The sequence below is a fragment of the Strix uralensis genome, chromosome 7 (assembly GCF_047716275.1).
Source record: "Strix uralensis isolate ZFMK-TIS-50842 chromosome 7, bStrUra1, whole genome shotgun sequence".
Classification (NCBI taxonomy): domain Eukaryota; kingdom Metazoa; phylum Chordata; class Aves; order Strigiformes; family Strigidae; genus Strix; species Strix uralensis.
This window is the reverse complement of record NC_133978.1, coordinates 42,221,438-42,243,354: the sequence shown is the minus strand read 5'-3', so window position 1 is coordinate 42,243,354 and position 21,917 is coordinate 42,221,438. Positions and strand designations below refer to the sequence as shown.

The following is a 21,917-nucleotide window of genomic DNA, read 5'->3' as shown; positions in this document are numbered from 1 at the left end:
CCAGGCAGCAGCCAGCTTGCCGAGCCGAGCCGTGTCTGTGCGCGTCCATCAGGCCTAGCACAGGAGGACACAATAAATAAACGTATAAACATAAGGAACTTGCTTCTTGAATAGTTATTCAATTAAAAATTTTGTTCTGCCAAGGACAATTTTTCCCTAACTTCCTTAGTGGAACAAAACTGATTTTCAATCATGCAAATTAAACACAAATTTCTCAGCAGATTTCCAGTGCTCAGGCATAACGGAAGATCATTTAGGCACTGGCATGCTTGGGAAGGCGCTGAGGGCCTGTACGCAGGTCACCTCTCACTGCTGCCTGCCTGCCTGCCTGTGAGGCAGCACAGCAGCCCTCCAGCTGTGCCCAGCTGTGCACCTGCCAGGCCAGGCCTCTGCACCCCTCCCCACGTGCACAGCGCATGGCTCTGGGACGGATCTGGAGAGCTGCCCCACGTCACGCAAAGGAAGAAGGACAGACCAAGTCCTCCGTGAAGCTTAGTCCCAGGAGGCCGAAGGCTGAGGCATGGAGAAATGGTGGCTTAAGGATGGACTAAAAGCTGGAGAACTGACCCTGAAAACGTCTTCGTGGGCCAAACCGATACTCCACTTTGTCCAATAATCCCTTGTACTGAGTATAATGCACATATTAATGAAATCCCAACCTTGTATTTCTGGGAAGGTTGTAGGTTAATACCCCTTGCTACTGTACTAACTCACTGAAAATTTACCCTAAGATATATTTTATTTGGGCTTCATGATTGCCTGCTGCAGAAAAGCACAAATGAAAACAATTCCAGCCTAGAGAAAATGCCTGCATACTCTAATTAATAGTAAATAACCCTTTACCCATCCTCTGACTAAACAAAAAGTAGTATTTTATGTGTGTCTTTATAAATTCACAGCAGTAAATTGGTATCTGCTTCCAAATGGCAACGCTAGTCTTTACTAAGTGGTTTCCTCTTTGGAGAGGCCCCACTGTCTGCTCGGATGGCATTACAAGCGTAGTCAATGTTAAAAAAGAGAAGGAATTAATGATTATCTATTTCAAGGCCCCATGCCACTAGCTTGAGAGCTATCAGACTGGTTTCGAGGCCAGCACTTGTGCTTTTGCAGTCAGATATGGTTTCCTTTGAAACCCAAGTACAGTTTTCTGTTTGCCCTGCGTAACTTCGTGTAAGAAGCTCCGTATTTGGTTACCAAAGAAAGCGGGAAGCACGCTGCAGGGCACGGCGGGCTGTGTAGCGTACGGGTCACTGCGCGGGCACGGAGTGGGAAAACGAGGCGTTCTCTGAGGAAGTGACCCCGTTCTTCAGCTCAGGCTCTCCCGGCCGCGGTCGTGAGGCCAGCGCGGGGCCTCTCCCGCTGTTCCCGGAGGCCTGGGGACACCCTCCGACCCGCAGCCCCCCCGCCCCACCGCTCCAGCCGCCCCCGCCGCCATGGCGGCCTGAGGGGCCCTGGGCGAGGGAGCGCGCGACCCGCCCGACCCCGCCCCGCGGCGGCGGCCAATCCGAGCGGGGCGGCCGCTGACGTCACGGCGGCCGGTCCCGCGGCGCGGGGGCGTGCGGCGGTCAGTGTGTGGATCCTGCCGCGGCCGTAGCGCTCCGGCCCGGCGTGTGGCTCCGCCGCGGCGGCAGCAGCAGCAGCAGCAGCAGCAGCAGCGCAGGCCGCGCCATGTCGCGGCTCAGCCCGCAGGAGGAGAACTTGCAGGGTAAGGGCCGCGCCGGGGGTATCCGCGCCGGGTCCGGCCTCCCTCCTTCCCTCCCGCCTTCTCCCGGTGCCTGCCGGCCTGCGCGGCCGCGGACGGTGCTGCCCTCAGGGGCGGCGCGGCGCTGAGGCGGGCGGGCAGCGGGCCGCCGCCGCCCTGGGCCTGCCTGGAGGCCGGGCTGTGCCTCTGCCGTTGGCGGGCGGGATTGGCCTCGCTGCCCGGCCCCGGCCTCCGTCCGGGCGTTTTGTGGGGGGCTGAATCCGCGGGGCAGCGTCTTGCGGCCGCCGCTAGGCGTGTGAGCAGCCCCGAGGGGCCCAGGCCTCGGGCGGCGGGGGCGGGCCCGGGGGGCGCCCAGCTGCCGGTGCTGAGGGCCTGCGGCCCCCCGGCAGCTCCGCCGTTGTGGCGGGTCTCCGTTCAGTCAGTCCGTGACCCTGCGGGAATGGCCCGTTAAACCGTTTGTGGGGCTCCCTAGTCACGCAGGGAGACGAAGGCTCGGGTGGAAGAACAGGACAAATTTAAAAAGCGGTGGTATTGCGGTCGTGTAGCTGAACTAGCGAGTGTGGCTGGATTAATACGGATCCTCGTGAGATCTGTGGTAAATACCTCATCAAAATCCCTCCTCATCAGAAGAAACCATCAGCGGTCGGTTTGGGATCTGCCTTTGAGGAGAGATCAGGGCCAGTTCTGTCTGTCATGCGTTTAGCAAAAGTTGGAAGCAGATTTACCTTGCAAGTGAAACATCTGGATGTAACTACATACTAAACCGTGTGATTTGCAGGGGATTTTAGCAACTTAAGGAGACGTTCTTATCTTTCTGTGGAATTTTGCTTTTTTGTTTCCAGTTTTGAAAGCCATATATTAAGAAATAGAGATTTTCAGAGCTGATTGATACTTTTTTGTAAAGCTAACCTGTAGTCCTACAGTAGGTATCCCGAGCTGGAATATCATGTAAGATGATTCTCTTCAAAATCCTTCCCCATGACTCGGTCTCTTCAGTTCTTGTCGCCACGTTACGTGTGCTTTTATCTGTTTATATTTCCAACTTCCTAAAAATACTAGCTGTTTTCTCTTTAAATGATAATATAGCAGCACATTCCTAGTCAGCTAGCACAACCTTACTCTCAAGAGTGCCTAAAAGGGGAAAAAAAAAAAAAAAAAAGGAAATGTATAAAACACATGTCCTGTGATTGTTTTGATGTAATCTTTATCTTCTCCATGTTCTACCCTGCGTTCGCTGTGCCGTACGCAGCCAGATTTCAGTCGGCAGTGTTAGCTGGCTGTCTGGAGCAGTAGGTTTGCCTGTGGTGCTAATGGCTGTGGAGGTGGGATCGTGCCTTGAGTAGTGTGCATCTTCACAGGAGAAAATCGCTTGTGACCGCTTTTGTTGGGAGAGGAGCGGGAGCTGAGATGGGATGTGCTGGGGAGCAGGGAGAGGTGGACTAGGAGCTGGCTGATACTCTCGAGGTAGCTGGAGCCAGAGCTAGCTGGACACTCATCTCCGTTTAAACTTCAGTGATTGGCGTTGTTCTTTGGTAACAACTTCGGCCTTCATAAGTTTTGGGGGAAGGAGTAGGAAAAAGTTTGTCTGGGTATAAACAGATACCCAGACACATACCACGTACAGTCACATGGAGGGGAAAAAGCCACAAAGCAACCAAAACAAGAAGCCAGTTGTGAAGAGGCTATCCAGAAAAATGTTTCTTCAAAACTCGGTCACCCTGTATGTTTCTGTTCAAAAGATTTTGTGATCATCGGCTTCCTAGAAGAGAGCTACTAATGTTAATGCAGATGAAGCGGTTTAGCTTTTTGCTGCTTTCGTTTAATTTATGAACCTTCAGCCTCTCCACAACCGGAGCATCTTTCTTCATTTCATGTTTCTGTTTCACACAATATCTCTGCCTTGGCTTCTCCCCACCTTTAAAACTGCCCCTTTATTCCTTCTGCTCTCTTGAATGTGGCTCTGCCCCAGCCTTTTCTTGAGAGCAGGAAGGGTCCAAACACCCCTCTGTCTCTCCCTTTCCTTGCCTGTGCCTCAGACATCCCTTCTGCTGTGCTTGCCACAGCCCCAGGAGTCCCACCTGCCCTCCTCCTCCTGTAATTGCTGTTAGATTTCCTGTAAACTCTTCTAGGATGGGCACAGCACATCTATATGCTTCTGCTATTGTTTGCACAGAAACATGTTACATAGGTGAATTCCACTGACATTTATATAATTCAGATGATACCTGTCCCTTGAGCTGCTTTATAAATGAGACAACAGCTATGGGTCCTTTTGTGCGTTAGCTACTGCTGGCCCAGAAGAGAGTTGTTATTCAGCACACTCTTAAAAAAACAAAGCAACATGTGACTGTTGGTGTTAAATATACTGCACGTAGCAAACACATGATCTAGTTGTTGCCACATATCCTTTATTGCTTAACAGAACACCTAAACATGCCTACGGAAAACAGGCTGAACAAAACGCAGGTATTGGATTCCTGAGCCTAAAATGTTTTCAATAAATGAATAAATAAACTTTGGTAGAGAAAGTCCTTGAGATACTTTTATTTGGCCACCACCCATGTTGAACAACCAACGATTAAACACATCCCAAAAGACAAGATCTTCAGCTGCAGAAGGAAACATGCTGTCCTGACCAGCTTCTTTTCAGTTCTGTGAGACTTTCCAGCTCGCTAACAAAAGTGCCCCAGCATTTTGGCATTTCACCATGTTTATTAGCTGAGATGTCAGTGCTGGTACTTCTGTGTGTCACACTGTAATGTCACGCTGGGGAGGATCAACAGTCTCATGTTCTGCATGCCTTTCACGCAAAACCACTTGGTTTATTCTGGTTCTGTTTTTGATTGTGCCAAGCAGGTTCCTGGGTGGAACTCCACTTCAGCAGCAATGGGAACAGCAGTGGAAGCACTGTCACTCCAGTGAGCCAGGAACAAGTACCAGCCTCTATTTCCATTCACAATGGTGACATGGAGAAAATACTCCTTGATGCTCAACACGAATCTGGAAGAAGCAGTTCACGAGAAAGTTCACATTGCGACAGGTAAACGATGTGCTCTATTGTAAGCAAAGGTGGCTATTACACAAAGCTGTTCCTATGCACAAGAGGCACACACAAAAATGCTTGTGTACGTGTGTGTACTTATGTATGCACATCCATACACATGCAGAGAGGAAGAGATAAGAAAATTTCATATTTAAAGGGTCAGTATTTAAGGTTGGTAGAAGATTGGTGTTTAAGAGTAATGCTTGGGTAGAAGCCTGTCCTGAAACCAGGAAGAAGTTACAGGGGAGAGGACTCTAGAAAGTGTCTCAGGAAGATGCCCTCTTGGGGTTTTGGTGTGTCCTGATAAAGGGGTCCGGCAGCAGCAGCTGAGCGTTCTGCGGGTGTGCTGCTTGTGTGCAGGCAGCAGCCTTGCTCTGGTAAATAAATAAAGTCCTGCCGAGGTGTGTGTAGCTGTCGTGGCAAAGGGTCAGCCCTTGTGCAGGCAGTGTCACACTGTGCCCGGGCGCATTTCCTGCTGCTGACACTGCTGCCTGCAACAGCACTGTCACAGAAAGGGGATAAGAACCAACTTGTGTTTTGTAGTGCAGTACATCAGTTCATATTTCTTCGGTAATTGCTAAAGAATTGTCCTATATCTCGTTTACAAAACATAACATTCCTAGGAGTACAACACAACAAAACAACTTGTATCTGATGCAAATTGTCCATCAGTCTTATTAATTTATTTATTTGATTTTGATGGGCTGTGAATTTGCAGTCTAAAGTTTATTTAAGAAAAAAAAAGAAACTGCAGGACTCAAAATAGACAGTAGGATGCAGAACTTGCTAGTTTGAATTCAAATCAAACCCCACTTATTCATCATTTGCTGCCCATTGTTATTTAGTAAGTGACACGGGCCAAATGACAGAGCCTCCCAGGCATCTCTGCGCTGCTGACAAACAGCTCTGTGCAGTGAGCTTCTTGCCAGATTGGTAGAAAATCAAAGATTAATTGACTATGATGGCTGGATTATGTCACCATTGACAGATGAATCTCTTAAATTATGGTCAGGGCACTGTAGCTCTTTGGGAGAACTGTGCGTATAAGCTCCATTGACTAGCTTTTAGTGCATACCATAAACAAGGTCATAAAAAATGTAATGAGTTCTTGCTTACCTGTGCTTCTCTCTTTATCAAGCCCTCCTCGTTCCCAGACACCTCAGGACAGTCACAGAGCTTTGGAAATAGAGAGTCACAGCAGTGGAGAAAAGAATAGCTTTCAGGTAAAAACGTCATCTTCTTTGGGAGAGAGAATTTTTTACTCTTGTTGTTTGGAAATCGGCATTAGGAAATAAGAGGTGAAGCTGCTAATGTAGAGATTGTAATAATTTAGGAATTTAGAATAATCTTTGCAGAATTAGCCTTTGTGTATTTGTATCTGACTAGCATGGTTTTTGGCTTTTTTTTTTTTGTTAATCTGTAACCTGAGATTTTTCAGAAGGATTTAGGTGCCTTAATCGATTTTAAAATGGCTGGGTTCATAAATGCCTTTTTCCAGCCACAAACTGAAAGGGCCAACCTTCAGGTCCTACAAATAGCGTATAGGAAAAAAGATAACCCAGGAGATCAACTCTAGTCTGGAACTCAGGAGAGCTGGAGTCGGTACCTTGCTAAGCCTCCAGCTTGTGGTGATCCTGAGATGGGTTCTCTGTCGTGGTTTGTTTTGTCCTGTGAAGCGGACATTGCTCTTCTCCACTCAGTAGGTGGATTGTGATGTGGGTGTAACAGACCGAGGCAGCGGGGTTGTACAGTAAGGTGTACAGGAAATGCGTCAGTAGGGAGGGTGCCTACGTTGTTCTAGAACTGAACACTCTTCTGGGGGCAACTCAGCATGGAGAAGTTTCCTCTTCCCCCACTGACTGTCAATTTGGGACGTTTTGTGCATCACCCACAGAGAAAGCTTATTTAAATGTGCTGCCCCCGGTGCATGATGAATTTAAAAACTGAATTTGACAGCTGCAAGAATTTCTAGAGTCACTTAAACGTGACAGCCAGTAACCTGCATTTTCAGAGCACTGCTGTAGCTTTGCCATGCCATTTTGGTTTAACAGCCAGTACTTAGCATTTCTGTGTGCTGCTTTGAAAAACTCGCTGTTACTTCTCATTTCATTTTGTACCTTTGCATGCTTGCAAAGAAAATCAGTAAATATATTTGAGAAAAGAGTGGGGGAAAAGGATTATGTATATTCCTGATGTTTTATCAATATATAGCTTATTGCATGATGACAGGCTAAAATCTTGAGCCTTCACTGTACTTAGACACTAGCTTTCATATGAAAAAAATTACTTACAAAACATTGAGGAGTGAAGTATTAAAAGGTTTTTAAGTGAGTTGCTCTACTCTTTGGAAGAGTGCTTCCTTGTTTACCATCTGCAGCTGAGGTGCTGGGCATTATCTTCCCAGGCTCTCCTGATTTCCCTGGATGTCTTTATTAGTTCATGGATTATCTCTTTCTACCCAGTGTTAGGAACTTTTTAAAACAAAGTCTGTGTTCGCTCTTTGTACAGTATTTAACCCTGTGGGGTTTCAACTTCATGCAGTTTCTAAGTTACACAGCTGTACCAATAATACATAGATGTAACCAGTTCTCAAACTTACATGGAATGTGCTTGGTCCCGTTGCCTCTTCCTTTATCTGCAACTCTCCCCTTCATCTCTACAACTCCTGCCCTAGCTGAATGAATTACTGCACCTAGGTTAGCTAGGTACATTACTGGAAATTAATTATTTTTATTTTGTATTTCCAGAAGACGCTTCGTTTGTTTAAAGATCATTATTTAGACTTTGAGAACAAATAATCAAAAGTTAGAAAACCATCAGAGTGAAAGCTGCCCCGGGCGGTTGTGTTTCCATTCTTGTGTGTATGTGTGCCTATACAGCTATTTTAATTCTACGATCAGACGCTATTTTTATCCCAAGACCTTGGCTCCGTTTAACGCACATGTATTAAGCAAGAAGCTGTATTCTTACTCAGCATTTATGCTGTAACACCTTTGAAAACAAAGCCAGTGTTTGTTTGGGGTGGTTTCTCTGCACGTGTGTGTGCAGATGGACCTGGGCTCACATCACCTGCACTCTCAGCACTTTGTTCTGCAATGCTGCCCTCCTGCCTAGCGTGTCAGAGTGCTGTTTGATAATGGCTCTTTTTTTTTTTTTTTTAAGTCTGAAGAAGATTTTCTCGAAAGAAGGAAAGAAGTAGAAAGGCTCCTGAAGAAGAATGCAGATTGGATATGGGATTGGTCCAGCAGGCCGGAGAACATCCCCCCAAAGTGAGTGCTGGCAGTGTGTTGGCATGAACTCAATGCGGCTTTTCCTTCCACAAGTCTAAAGACATGTCTGATAATGCTGTGACTGTGTTTTCTTCCTCAAAACCAGGGAATTCCTTTTTAAACATCCCAGGCGCACAGCTACTCTCAGCATGAGGAATACCAGTGTGATGAAGAAAGGGGGAATATTCTCGGCGGAATTTTTGAAGGTTTTTCTTCCATCTCTGCTGCTTTCTCATTTGCTTGCCATTGGACTAGGGTAAGTTTCAATTTCTTCAAAAAAGCTAGTTGTTTTTATTTTAAACTGTTTTCTCTGACACCTCTTTCTGACTCCCAGTTCTCTTTTTGTCCAAAAAATGAGGTGAGACACTTTTCTCCATAGAAGGAGGACAGATAGTTATTCAGGAAGTGCTTTCTACTTGTCTGCTTGTGGTATTGCTGAATGTATCAAGTTTTCCTTTTCTGCTTTCCTCACTAGTTGAGAATTTTTCAAAATACTTAAGGGGCACTGAGAATAGGGGTTATGTATATGAACTGTAGTTATACTTGCACAGTACTTGGTTCCATTGGAGATATGACTTTAATCTCATAACTAATTGCAAAGGAAAAAGATGCTATTTAATCTGTTTTAAAATTCCACCTGGGAGGGATGGGGGACACCAAACAAAACGGGGATTGGTTTTCTTTAGATGATTTAGGGGTTAGATGCTGCTGCTTTAGAAACAGCTACAGGGCACAGACTGAAGGGAAGAGATGAAATGCCTTTTGTTGGGGTTGGACTCCCTGTGCCGACGCACGGCAGGTTCCTGAGAGCGGGGGGAGCAGGCAGGCCTGGGTGCGCTCCAAGGAACCTGCCGTTCGCTTGGCTCCTGCTCTTCCTCCACTTGCTCCCTGGTGTCGATCCTGACCCTTGTCAAGGCCACAGAGAGCGAGAGGCTGAGGGGCAGGACTGCGTACAGCTGCAGTGACCCGCAGCAGGGGCAGCCCAGAGCTGCTGCAGTCCCTGCGGCAGGGGCTGGACGAGGGCACGGGTTATCTTCCTGCACACAGTCAGCATCTCAGCCACGTAATGCTGTAAAAGTAACGTGAAACTCATTGAACTCCTTCCAAAATGAAAACGAGTGACTGCACGAGATAGAATAAAAGCATAATGGAATTTCCCTTTCAAAATAAAGACAAGTTCAGTGGTGTAAGTACTTTACTTTCTTCCTGGTTGCTTCCACCACTGCTGCAAATTTGCATCATTCCAGCTCTGTAAAATGAGTGAGTGACAAAGCCACATCTTCAGAAAGCGCTTACGGGAGTATCAATAAAACAGTTACATTTCAGAATGATGATTTCTGTGAGCTGCAGGAGACGCAGTGTAGGGCAGCTGTGAACACATACCGAACAGGGAAATAACTAGAGGAACAGAAGCACACAAAGATGGCAGTGAAATGAGAGGTTTACAAATTCCAGAGGTATTTAGCAAATGGAAAAAACTTAAGATAGGGAAAAGGTAATAAAATACCTGACTTGGAGACCTCAAGCAGCGTGTTCTTGACTCAGATTCCTGAAGCTGAACAGCTTACACAGAATTACTCAGTCTTTTGAGCTCAGGGAGCACAAAGTCACTAGCAACTGCCAGCTGAGTTTCTCAGTAGTCACTTGATTTGCCCACTTAATTATAGCTGGGGCTGCTGCTCCTGCTGGAAATCACAGAACCAGTAACCTGACGAGAAAAGCTGACCAAAGCCGTGTTCCCTGTGTGCTGTCTGTCCCTTTTGACCTGAACCGCAGCACTCACTGACCACACGCTCTTGACCCGCAGGATTTACATCGGAAGACGCCTTACGACCACAGCTTCAAGCAGTACATTTTAAAGGCCCCAGAAATCTGTTTTCGAAGCAAACGCTGGCCTGGGAGGACAGGGGGTGATGAGTGGAGCCGGCTGAGCGAGCGCTGAGCGACCAGCGTGTGCTTGGCCTGTGCCTGGGGTGCTGTGGCCTGGTGAGGATGGAGAAGGGGCACTACAGTGGGTGTATCTCATATAGTCTTCTGGATCAATTCATAGAGCTTGTTCTGGGTGCATTAACATCTCTTCTATTGCTTTGTAGTGAAGTATCTTTGGAAATTAAAAGAACTCGATGTTTAAAACCAATCCTAGCTTCAGCATAGCGGTTGTGGTTCAGCTAGGTCCTCCTCTAGACTGCTCTGCGCTCTCCATGGCTGTGAGTGTTCGTCACTGCTGCTGCCATCACAGCACAGCATGGGCCCACAGCAAGGTGTGGCCTCACCTACCCTATCCGGGAATTGGGAGGAGCCCTGACCTCGCTCCAGATTTTGCTCAGTTCTCTCTCGCTCTCCTGTGAGAAGGGAAATGCTGGGAGACCAGTCAGCTGGGAGAAGGGAGCGGGGGAGTGACGCTGCCATCCGCTGGTACTAGCTCAGAGTGTGATGCGTGACAGCCTCAATTAACATTTGGACTTCAGTGCCTAATAAATCACTGCTTTTGCAAAGATATCTATTTAACTCCCCAGTTAATAGAAGTTCCTTCTGTTGTATCTACTTGCCAGACCATTGCTTCTCAGTCTTTTTATCTGTAAAATAATAAATTTGCATCTTATATTTGCCTCATCCTTGTATAGATTTAAAAAACGGTTGCTTGCTTCTTTGTTTTTACTAATGGAATGCCTTTTCATTCAGTGATTTTACCTTATTTAATGAGGAGAAAATGAATGTTTGCCAAAATACCATGTTTTATATATTTAAATAAAAAGGTTCCTCGTGGATTTGGAGTTTTCTCATTCCTTTTTCTCTAATAATTGTTGAAAGTGGCTGACTTTTGTCTTTAACCAAGAGTTTCACACTGTCCTGGCATAACTGCTGAGTTAGAAGGTCCTACAGAAAACAACTCTCTTGCTTATTCTCAGACTGGAAGCTGTCGGAAGTCACCCAGCAAACAGAAACTCACTGAGCTGGCAGATACATATTCTACTTTGTACTGTTGCAATCATTTAAAAATGGATTTGCTTTCTACTTTTATTTTTTGTCCTCATTTCACAGCACTGACCCCTCCTCCTGTGCTTGGACACCTGGTACCAGCATGCGAGGTGACGCAGCGAGGTGACGTCCCGCAGCCCCTTTTCTGGGGGAGGAAATTGCTTGTTCTTGCTTGTATGAATTCAATCCCACACCTTCTGCAGGAGGACCAAGTCCTGTTTGTGTGTGTGTGCAACAAAAAGTGGGTTTATAGAACTACTTTAATTTCTGACTGATGTGAAATCAGACACAGGTTTTTTTAAGCTGACTGCAGTTGAACCTCAGTGTTGCACCAAAACACTACTAAAAACTGGTATCAGAAGTGGCTAAGAGATTGACTGCTTGTCCCACTTTGCAAAAATAAGGTCTTTTTAATAGCACTGCATCTAAATTTCAATAGAAGATTCTGCTAAGACCCCTCTGGTTCCCAGGGAAGACCCTTGCTGGGGGTCTCACCCATTTCCCTTCTCCTGAGTGGGGCATTCCCTGGTGTCGCTGGAAGCGGGGATCCCCCAACGGCGCTGCAAGTTCCCAGGGTCCCAACAAAGATGCACGGAAACGGTTACAGGCATCTTAGGTACCAGCTCGAGTTGTGTATGGCAGAATGGAGTTGTGTGGAGGGATCTGAGAATAAAGGAACTCCCTCAGCTCATTATTCTTTTCTCTTTTTAAACACAGACACAAAGAAATCCTGCGTGGCCAGGAACAGAGTTCCCGCCCTGACCGCCCGCCGAAGCCAACGGTTGTTGCAGCAGCTGGAAACCCTCGGCCCACGGGCAGAGCAGCAGCCACACCGGGAATGTCCTGGTATGCTGCTGTGTGCTGCCAGCCTCTCACAGAGAGCGGGAAAACGGGAAAAAGTGCAGTGTAGTTAAACCGTGGGGGTTGGGTGTTTATCGTTAGCAGCACCCTGGCAAGCGGCGTGTCTACGTCTGTCACAGCTGCTCAGAAAACATTCCTCATTCACACTGCTGCTTTGGTTTGAAATACGAGGTGGGGTATGTCAGTGCCCTTTATTATTATTATTGTTTATTATTATTATTCATCAGCTCCACCATCCCATGGGGTGACGTGTGGAGGGCTGCAGGGGCCTGTTCACTGTCGGTCTTGGTGTGGTCCCTCCCCAGGGGGTCACTGCAGCCCCAAGACCCCCCCTCTGCTCCTCCTAAATGGCCACCAAAGCACTTATGGACAACTGGGGGCAAGGAGGGAGCAAAGGGGGTGAGGGGGGAGCGAAGGGGACAAGTCCCAGTCTTGTTCCACAAACATTTGCAGATGCTCAACTTTTTTTTCAGCTTAAGCACAATGAATGAGGGTTTTAGAGGTAGTTACATGCTTCATTCTTACTCATTCTTAATTTACATTGATTTTAATTAATTACATGCATCGTTATCTCAGAGGATCTGAACCTATGTCCTTAATCTTACAGTGGATGGGTAGTTTCAACAGCCTTTTCGGTGTGCGGGTGCAGGCATGCGCCACTTTTCCTAAAGCTATCAAACAGAAACAGTTTATCCATTTTTCAGTTCTTACAGAAAGTGGAAGGTAGTAAATGTAGGTGCTGGTTTTGTAGAGGATCTGGGCAGTGAGTCACTATTCCATCAGGAAGGCAGCAGCAGGGTGCGCTCAGGGAGCCTGGTGCTGCGCTCGGATGGGGCAGCCGGGACACTATTAGGACCATCGTTCAGAAAAACCTCATGTTCCACCCACTACACCGTAGTTCTAGGACCTGTCCAAGGTGACCATCACCCATTGCAGAAAAAAACAATCTGTGAAACACCTAAAACGATCATCAGGTGGGCAAGCTGTGACTGAGCAGCACATTCTTAGGCTGCCCTGAGCCAGGCGGTAAAATGTAATAATTACTTTTAACATGATTGAAAGAAGCAAAGTTAATTAAAAACAAAAAAAAAACCCACAAAAAAAGCCCTAGTCATCATGGTGCCATTAAAACAGCAAAATATCTGACATCATGATCCAATTATTGGTCAAGGCCTTCTCACAGAGCTACACCAGTTTTCTGTGGCCTTTTGAGCATTGATTTCTGTACTAGCTGCCTCATACAAATTTCACAGGTATCAATTTTTTAAAACAGCTTTGAAGTGCACAGGCCTCTCTGCAGCCATGGAAGCAGTGGACAAGTGGTCCAAAAGAAATAGAAATGCTAAAAGGAATGGCCCAGACCTGCCTTCACGCGCTAGAAGCAGAGAAAACTCGCAGTGAAGGCTTTAAGCCAATTGATCCTCACGCTTCATAGCAGGGAAAATGGAAAATTCAGTCAATTCTGCAACTAAATTTTCTTTTAAAAAGAAATGTCATGGCATAAATAAGTAGCATTTCCAGGCCAAGGAGCTTTAGCTCTTCAGAGACAAACGAATAACTCGTTATAACTCCTTTAATGAACCTCAGGCCCAGTTGTGCCTCTGGGGGCCAAAACTTGACACAGTACAACCCCTTCTCACTTCCCCCCCCAGGGTCTCTCTTCTGGAGCCATGTGGCCTTTCCGCAGGGCTGACCCTGCCCCAGGCCAGGTTTGTGCTCAGCAGAAATGACCACACAATGCAGAATTTAATCTGAAACCCCATTCCTGCGATTTCTGCCCCCATCCCCCAGAGGGAGCGGCACACCTTGGACTCGGATGGGGGCTTCACCTTCTCCCAGTGCCTTTCCATCCCATAACCCGTGGGACAGTTGCCACAGATGCTGCTTCCTGCTCATGGAAGAGTTTAACAATCTAACGCACAACTCTTGGTGGAGGGGATTAAATAAAACCCTCCCAGGTTTTACAGAAACTGCCTTGGACACGAGAGGGGCTGCGTGACCAGGCCCGACGGACCCGCCGAGCCACCAGCGTTCACGTTTCAAACCCCTTACCTCTCATTGCTAGCACAGCCTCTGCTCTGCCAGTTACCTCCTCAAACACCACCAAGTTACATTGGAAATATTCGCTGATATTTGTGGGCGCATGCGGGAGGGTTCCCTGCTGGTCCCCACCAGGGAAGGGACCAGCACGGGGCAGCGGGAGCGTGACAAGCACAGCGCTCTTGAATCGGCCCCAGAAGTCAGGGTGGGTTGGGGCAAATATCTGAAAAAAACAGTAATTTTATCAAATCGGCAGTTTCGGGATAAAACGAAATGATAAAAATGTAATGAATCATCAAAAACTATTTAATTGACAGCAGTACAAGCAAATCGTGTTATATAATAGAAGATTTCATCATATCCTTTTTACTTATATTCCACTTACATTTGCTGAAAAAATAGATCAAAAATAGACAGCAGGGCTCTGTTTGCTGCGTATAAGCTTTCCCAGGTAGAGGTGTGACCATTCCAAAACTAACCCTTCAAAACGCAAATGCACACAATCTTCAGGCTGGCTCCTTTGGCCGATTCTCTCTCAAACAGAAGAAAAAGTTGTCAAAGTACACAGAGCGAGTCCAGGTAAACATTTAAAATTTATTAAACTTTTTGGTCAAAATAACTGAACAAGTATGTACAGCCCCGTTGTATTAGCTCTATTACGTATTTTAGGAACAAGGTCAAATCTAATGCTTTAGTGACCCGGAAGTTCCACATTTCAAGATTTTCAAATAGTGTCACAACCAATATACAGTATAAGATTTCTTTAATTTAATCTTTATTTGTAGAACCTCAGCTGCAGTTCCCAGCTCACTGTGAACAAGTGGCACTCTGCGGACATGAACCGGGAGGGGAGGAACGGAGACACTTTGCTCTTGCATGTGCAGATCTGGTTCAGGAACCCTCCTACACCTTCGTTTTAAGGAAAAAGGAGTGTAAACCACACGTGGGTCTTGCCGCTGGGAAGCTCGGGGGTGGCATTTTTCAGGCAGAATTTCTGATTTGCAGGCACGTTTCAGAGCAGAAGGGCCGCCTACTCCGTGCCACTGAAACACGCTGCAGCGCCTTCAGAGTGGGTTCCCACCCGGCTACTTGAGAAGGTCGATGCATTTTAGGCCTCTTTTGGAAAAAAAAACAAACAAAAAACCAAAAAAACCAAATACCTAAGGCTTAAAAAAAAATTAGCAAGAACAGAGTTACAGGCACCGCAGCAACAGCAGCTCGTGGCCTCGGTGTTCTCTGACATCTCGCTGTTAGAGTCAGAACGTGCTGAAGGTGTTACGCTGCGTTGCTGCTTGGCATAATCAAGATTTTTATTTTTTTTTTTTGCTGGCTTGAACTGCAATGAACACAATATATTATGCCAAATATTTAAAATAAACTATATCTTCATGACAAATACTAAAAAGGTTAAAAAACATAATGCACATAAGGTATGTCTCTATCGAATGTTGAGAGGCATCAGAAAAACTGAATTTTTATCTTCAAAGAAGAAAATCTGTTAAATGTTTTGTTTTCCCTTCTGTGCGAGGTGGTCGCTTCCTGTTAAGGCTGTGGCTGTCTTTACACTGACCCTTCCCATCTCCTACTGGGCACACAGATAGCGTTTTACAAAACCAGTGCAACTTAAACTAAATGACAATTTCATGGAAACTCTAAATTTAGAATTTGAAACACTACACAAAAGAGTTTGTATTAGTCTGCCAAAAATCAATGTCTTGGGGCAAACACTGTCAAATCTGCCCACCAGAATTATTCTGCACAATCTCAGTACATGCAATAAAAAAATAAAAAGACTGAATACATACCTTCAGATTTAAAAACACTTTTTATAGCTTGTTATTTTATTAAGTGGTTTACACCAGAAGGTGTGGTTATAGATACAGTTGGTGAGTAAATATTCATGGAAACCTGTCTACGAGCCCAACTCAAGACCTACCTAAGTGCTCAAAGGTAAAAACACCTAAGCCTAGATACAGGCCAGAGGAGGAATGTTTACAGGCATTAAGCACGATATATGTTTTGAAAGGCCCAAATATTACAGCAGAGAAAGAGCGCGAGAGATAGAAATTACATTTTTATGACAATTTTTCTTCTTGGGTGTTAAATTTTTGGTCTATAAACTGGAAAGGAAGGCTCAGACTTAAATAAATACATTTGTTTTGAGTATTGGCCTTATTGAGCACTGTCCATCGATTCTGCCTCTGGAGGGTTTCTCCCAGAAACCTGCGGCCGACGCTCCCTACCCTCCCCGAAGGCAGAACTACCCCAGGAACTCAAAAACCAGGCCGGATCCTCTCCTTTATCTCAAGGGAAGTAAGTGCATCAATGTTCTTCACTGGTAGGACAACAAGGCCTTCTCTTTGACAGATAAACAACTGAGCTTAACTATGCAAGACGACGACTCTGTCCTCACGTAAGTCATCTTTAGTTAATTTTGTCCTGGAATATATACAAATTATTGGTGGCAGCTACAGCAATGATGTTCTCCATGGGATGCCACGCTGTATGAAGGATCTTCTTGTTGAAGTCCAGACTGTCAACGCTTATTTCATCCTTCTTTCTTTTCCCCCCTGTACACACTTTACGCGGCTTTAAGATGGCACGAGGTTTGCTGCTCTCCCTGGAGGCTTCTAGCGTGATATCCCGCCGCGTGTTGCGGTCAAACATTCTGAAGAAATTGTTGTAAGATCCGGTCATGATAGCGCTGTTCAAAAGCAGAAGAAAGGCAAATCTCGTTAGGTTTGCAGAACCCGTGCTGAACCCCCCCGTGTCTCTCTGGCACACAGGGTGTCTGCCAGGCCGGGTTCAGGGCCGGGACGTCGCTGCTCCAGGCCTTCACCCCGCCGCCACAAAGCACACGGTGAGCAGAGCCCCTGGAAACGGCCCCGTTTCAGCAGACAACCACGAACGAAGCGCCTGCCGTCGCCCTCCGCGCCTCTCGACCACGAGCACCCCAATGGATTAATTATGAGAAATCCTCTTGAAGCAGCAAAAGCAACCCCTCGTGGGAATGCCTGATGCAGCCCTGCACAAACAATTCCGTTTCTCTACGGTGTCAAATTTGCTTTGAACAAGGTGGAGAAAAATTTGCATCTGAAAATGCTTTCATGTATCTCACTGCCCACAGACAGCGTGTTTGTAGCGCTCAAAAAACACCTGAAATTGAGGCTGAATGGGTCATTATTTTCTGTACTGACCACTTCCCTCTATCACTTCAAACTGGAAAAGCTGTTTCCCACATGGCAGAAGTCCCACAGACTGTCAAAATCGCAGCCACCTCACCCTCGTCGCCTTATTTGCCGACACACGTTGTCTTTGGGGTGTTAAAAAAATCAATGGCTAGGAGGAGATGAGGCACTGTTACCACAGCACGGAGCGCTCAGACTGTACTAGGGAACGCACCGAGAGAGTAATTTTTTTTTGTTTTCAAAAGGAGGTGAGCATCACAACTTCCATGACAACTTAAGTTCTTATAATGCATTCAAATGAGATGACCTTGCTTTGACTCCCCACCCCCCCCAAAATATTGACTGGAGTTGCTTGGAAAAAAACAGAAATAAAGGCCAGTTTCTTTGCATTTTAGCTTAGTGAAAAACACACACCACTTCTTTTATGCCTCTTATGTCAGATACCGTGAACATCGCTAGCAGCTTTCTGTAAACTGACTGATGCAGTATGATTTCTCCCCTCAGTAACTCAAAGCCACTCGCAGCCTTAGAGTAGCCAATTTTTGTCAACACCGTTTACTTAAGAAGTGAGTAGGCGAGTGGCAGGTCCCAACTGTCCCACCCAGCCAGGGAGGGCGGTGGCACTTCCTCTGCTGACTCCTGGGCACAGCTGAGGAGATTTGACTTCCCTGATCTCTGTCCCTGGCTAAACTATGTCGTGGGTCTTTTGTTCTTCAATATTGGACAGATTTAGGCCAAATCTTGTTTTGCAGGCTGATCCTGTTACCATCAAATCAAAACTGATACCTTTTCACTGAACAGCTTGCAAGCACTTGGTAGCAGACACGTCCCTGGTTTAGGTATTTCAGATATACTCATAAGTCTTCTACAACAGAAAATAAGAATCCCCAAGGCAAGTCAACCCAAAGCATCCAGAGACAAGGTCCAGATATACCATAACCTTACCCGTGGCTTCTGAAACTATTTTACCAGGTAGCCAACGTCACCACAGCTAGTGACAGGAGACACAGAGCAGCTGTGCCAATACAGGGGCTCTGCCATCTCATGAGGACGCTTCTACAACCTGCAGGCAAGACCTACGTTTCCACGGCTTGCAACAAATACGAGCAGTTATCAAACACAGTTTTATCCTCTTTAGCCACAGAAAACACGGTGAGGTTCAGCCCACAGACACCAAACACATGTTCTTGTATACACTTTAAGAATGAAACCAAGTCATGTTTTCATGGCTTGAAACAGCCAGTCTTGACTATATAAAACTTCAATAATAATTCATATTCCACTTCTGCAACTGGAAGGTGGAGGATTGAAGAATGAAGTCTTTTTGCAAAAAAAAAAAATCCCCACAAATAAACCAAACAGTCGGTTTGACTGTAACTAATGATATCCTTAAAGTACTGCTTATGGCTTTCAAGACTGGAAACCCAACTCTGAACACTGAAGGAAAAACAAACCACCCAAACCAAAACGAACCCCTCAACTTACCTATCAGAACCATTCCAGCAGCATTCAAATTTGTCAAAGATGCAGTCATTTTCGTAAAGGGAACAAAGCTTGCTTCGAAGGTACTCATGAACCTTTTTGGAACATTTAAATCGGTATTAGATATAAAGAGAAAGAAGAAAAGGGAAAAGAAGAGCTCTTTAAGGAAACTTGAACACCATACTTGGTAGGTCTCTACAGGCCTGTTCTCCATATTGAGATCCCAGACTTTAACAGAAAGGTAGTCTCTTGTCATCATGTATCGACCACTGTGACTGAATTTTACATCAGATATCGATGATATTATTTCTGAAAAAAATGATCTGCTGCTAGGATCTTCAGGTTCTTCAAAAACTGCAGATAGAAGACACAATTACAAATGAAACCAACACCAAGTTTTACAGCTTCGAACATTTTTCAGTCTTGGAAAATTTTAAATCAATATACAAGTTTCTTTTCAAAGAAAGTTGCTGTTAAATGCTTTTCAGAAATAATTTCTTTTTAAACAATGTATGCTCTCAGTCCTCAGATTGCTAGATGCCTATCTCCAACATTCTCAACTGGAGCACAGCATCAGCAAACCACAGTTCACAGGTCTTGGGGATGAATCAGAGAAAAAAAAGTTAAAAACCAGCACATGGGTACAGTAAACATTACAACTGATCTACAAAGCATGTTGAACAAGAGCAGATGAAAACATCAGCATCCCAAAGGCAGCATCTTAATGCGTGACCCAGACATTCTGAGACTACTGTTCAACATACTTTTCTTTCGATCTGAACAAAAGTTGTACAACACAACCTACTGAAATGAAATATTAGTATCTACACTTGAAATGCAATTTGTATGGTTTTAGAAAGCAGATGCAGAAATGCATTATTTAAACTGAAGAGTCAATCTCTGAAGTCAATGTTTCGTGACACAAGCTACCCAGAATTATTTTTTTTTTTTGAATACACCCCTTTTAACAGGATGTTATCCAGTGACAAGCAGTTAAAAAATAAATTACTTCTGAGTAATTTAATGCAACACTAAGTCATGTAGATGAAGTGGCCTAGCATTCTACATTGCCCGTTGCACAGACATTTCCTTTCACCGACAAGAAATCCTCATCTGCGCTACCGCAAGCTTACCTGCAAGTATCAGTACAGTAAGTCACCCCTCAGGACTAGTCACAGTAATTAATCACAGCTATTACAGAAGCGAATGAGACACGAGAGGCTGCGTGCAAGGCACGGGCAGTTATCCCTGGCACTTTAGCAAAGCTTTCCTCACCTACGGCAGTTTCCATGGCTCAGCAGACTACAGAGCATTCACCTCTCACCCCTGGAAAGTCGCTTCAAACGCAGCACATGTTCTTAAGAATTAATTCTATCCTAGGAGCTGCAAATGGTCACAAAGTAAACGGATTCCAGCAGCATCAGCCCAGTTTCTAACGCACAAAGGTGAATAAACTGCCCTGAACTGACATTTGATAAGCAGATACCTTTGAGAAGCACCAAGACTGAGTCTGGACAGAAGACAGGTCTCACTGGTGCCAAAAGCACTTGTTCCCATCAGTTTATGATGCATAAATGGGTAAACAGGAGCAGAGTCAGATCGTCAATTGTCTCATGCTACACTTCTGCTTGTTGATGGCCTAGAACAAGACAATTAAAATGTTCCATTCTACAAAACTACCACCCTTACCCTGTATGCTCTTTACCAATAAGCAGAACTGGTACGTTTATTTATAAGCAGAACACCTAGACACTCTATCTTGCCAGAAACCCATCAAGCAAAGACGCATCCTAACTTACATTTGGAGTGCCTATCACAGAGGGCTGAAGAGCGCATGTCACAGAGTCGAATCGTTCCTTTGCTACTACTGTAGACAAACACGTTACAGTGATGAGGGTGGAACTCCGCAGCAGTAATCACCTCCGTCAGCTCCTCCATGTTAGCAGGCTTAATATCTACAATATCTGGGAAGGTTTTTGTAAAGGCATGTAACACTTCACATTCAAATCACTTCGAGCAGATGCTTATTGAAAAGTGTTAAAAATACCATGTAGAAACCAGGGCAAGATCTTGATTTCTACTGTGTGCAGTCTACAAAAAGTGATGTGACCCGAGTAGATTTAAACAACAACAAAAAAAAATCATCTAGATTTTACAAATCGGCTTTAGCAGATGCTGGAGATAGTTTCAGGCTCCTCTCAAGCCTCCTTCTTAACGCTTCCTATTGAGCACTGAATATACTTCATCTGTTTACCTACAGCTTTAGAGAACTGGCAAACGACCTATTCAATAGTCAGTATTTCTGCAACTTCTATTTTACTGCAGATTTGTCAGTGTAGGACATACTATTAGCTTTGGATACAGAGGCTTGCAAAAAGATTGGAAAATGACTTCTGCAGTTAACGATATCATTTGACATGGAAAAAAATTGAAATTTGTTTTCTTTAAGAGAGGTGTCACTTAGACAGTTAAGAGACCGTAAACTTTGGAAAGAAGTATTAGCAGTAACAAAGGATCTACTTTTCAAATCTTTCAACTCTTACTTAAGTCAACTGAACTCCACAAATAAAGGATGCTCGCAAAGTTCCTCAATTTCTCTTTAGAAATCAAACCATCTGTGATATTTCTACTGGCAGTTTTCCATTACAAGAATGCTTGCACTCAAGAATGAATGAGAGCGCCCAAAGGCTTGCTTTCACTGTGTTAAACCTCCAGATTTTAAAATCCTGTATTTTAATCTCTAGATTCAAACATCTACTCTAATTAGTAAAATTAAAGAGATTCTCTTAAACATACACAACCTAGATGTGTCCCAGTGTTCACAGAGAACAAAAAAAGGATACTAAAACTTCTATCTGTGATTTCTAAATGCCATAGGTTAATTCTTAGGTCATCTGCAGAAAGGTATGTTTCATGATCACTATTTACTGAAATAGAGTTTATGTGGTAAGTATGTGCATTTGCAAATATCCTTCTGGGACTTGCTTCTACCATTAGGTCCATGGGTTTCAATATTGGCACCTGAAACAGGAAAAACAACAGTCACTTTTGGCACAAAACTGATTTCTGATTCAGCAGGTATTAATTAATTGCCCACCACAGATTTCTCTTGATTTAGTGACTAAACACTCTTCAAACCCACTGAGCAAGAGAAGTAATAAGAGAGCCTGCGGATGCTGACTTTGAGCGCTACCGAGACACAGCCTCAGACACTGCTGCCACAGAAGTTACCTGTCACACACAGCAGCTTGGTACCTCACCCGACAGGAAAACGGTGTACATATAGAATGGTATCTAAAGATTATGTTAATTTGAAACAAGCTCTTGAAAGTGACCCCCGTATCTTAGAGGGG

General features: G+C 45.1%; 2 protein-coding genes across 6 annotated transcripts in view; one reads left to right on the top strand and one right to left on the bottom strand.

Moving 5' to 3' along the window:
• Positions 1 to 1,540: 1,540 nt before the first annotated feature.
• Positions 1,541 to 10,782, top strand: BNIP3 (BCL2 interacting protein 3). Its single transcript, XM_074875571.1, has 6 exons — positions 1,541 to 1,705; positions 4,559 to 4,742; positions 5,884 to 5,968; positions 7,908 to 8,014; positions 8,121 to 8,270; positions 9,822 to 10,782. Exons 1-6 carry the CDS (start codon positions 1,669 to 1,671, stop codon positions 9,871 to 9,873), a joined length of 615 nt encoding a protein of 204 aa, XP_074731672.1. The 5' UTR covers positions 1,541 to 1,668; the 3' UTR covers positions 9,874 to 10,782.
• Positions 10,783 to 14,468: 3,686 nt separating this feature from the next.
• PPP2R2D (protein phosphatase 2 regulatory subunit Bdelta) overlaps positions 14,469 to 21,917 on the bottom strand; it is a 30,051-nt gene continuing 22,602 nt past the window's right edge. For all 5 annotated transcript variants that reach the window (XM_074875565.1, XM_074875566.1, XM_074875567.1 and 2 more), the window contains 5 exons: positions 21,408 to 21,585; positions 20,364 to 20,528; positions 18,749 to 18,918; positions 18,568 to 18,659; positions 14,469 to 16,598 (listed from right to left, as the gene is read on the bottom strand). In XM_074875565.1, the coding sequence (XP_074731666.1) occupies positions 16,319 to 16,598; positions 18,568 to 18,659; positions 18,749 to 18,918; positions 20,364 to 20,528; positions 21,408 to 21,585 (885 nt within the window). In that variant the 3' untranslated portion in view covers positions 14,469 to 16,318. The remainder of the gene's footprint in view (positions 16,599 to 18,567; positions 18,660 to 18,748; positions 18,919 to 20,363; positions 20,529 to 21,407; positions 21,586 to 21,917) is intronic.

What these genes read in the sequence shown, in the direction of transcription:
- BNIP3 (XM_074875571.1), top strand. Translation starts at nt 1,669, where the DNA reads ATGTCGCGGCTCAGCCCGCAGGAGGAGAACTTGCAGG. An exon ending in GAAAGTTCACATTGCGACAG is followed by an intron (nt 4,743 to 5,883) that starts GTAAACGATGTG and finishes CTCTTTATCAAG; the next exon opens with CCCTCCTCGTTCCCAGACAC. An exon ending in TTGCTTGCCATTGGACTAGG is followed by an intron (nt 8,271 to 9,821) that starts GTAAGTTTCAAT and finishes CTTGACCCGCAG; the next exon opens with GATTTACATCGGAAGACGCC.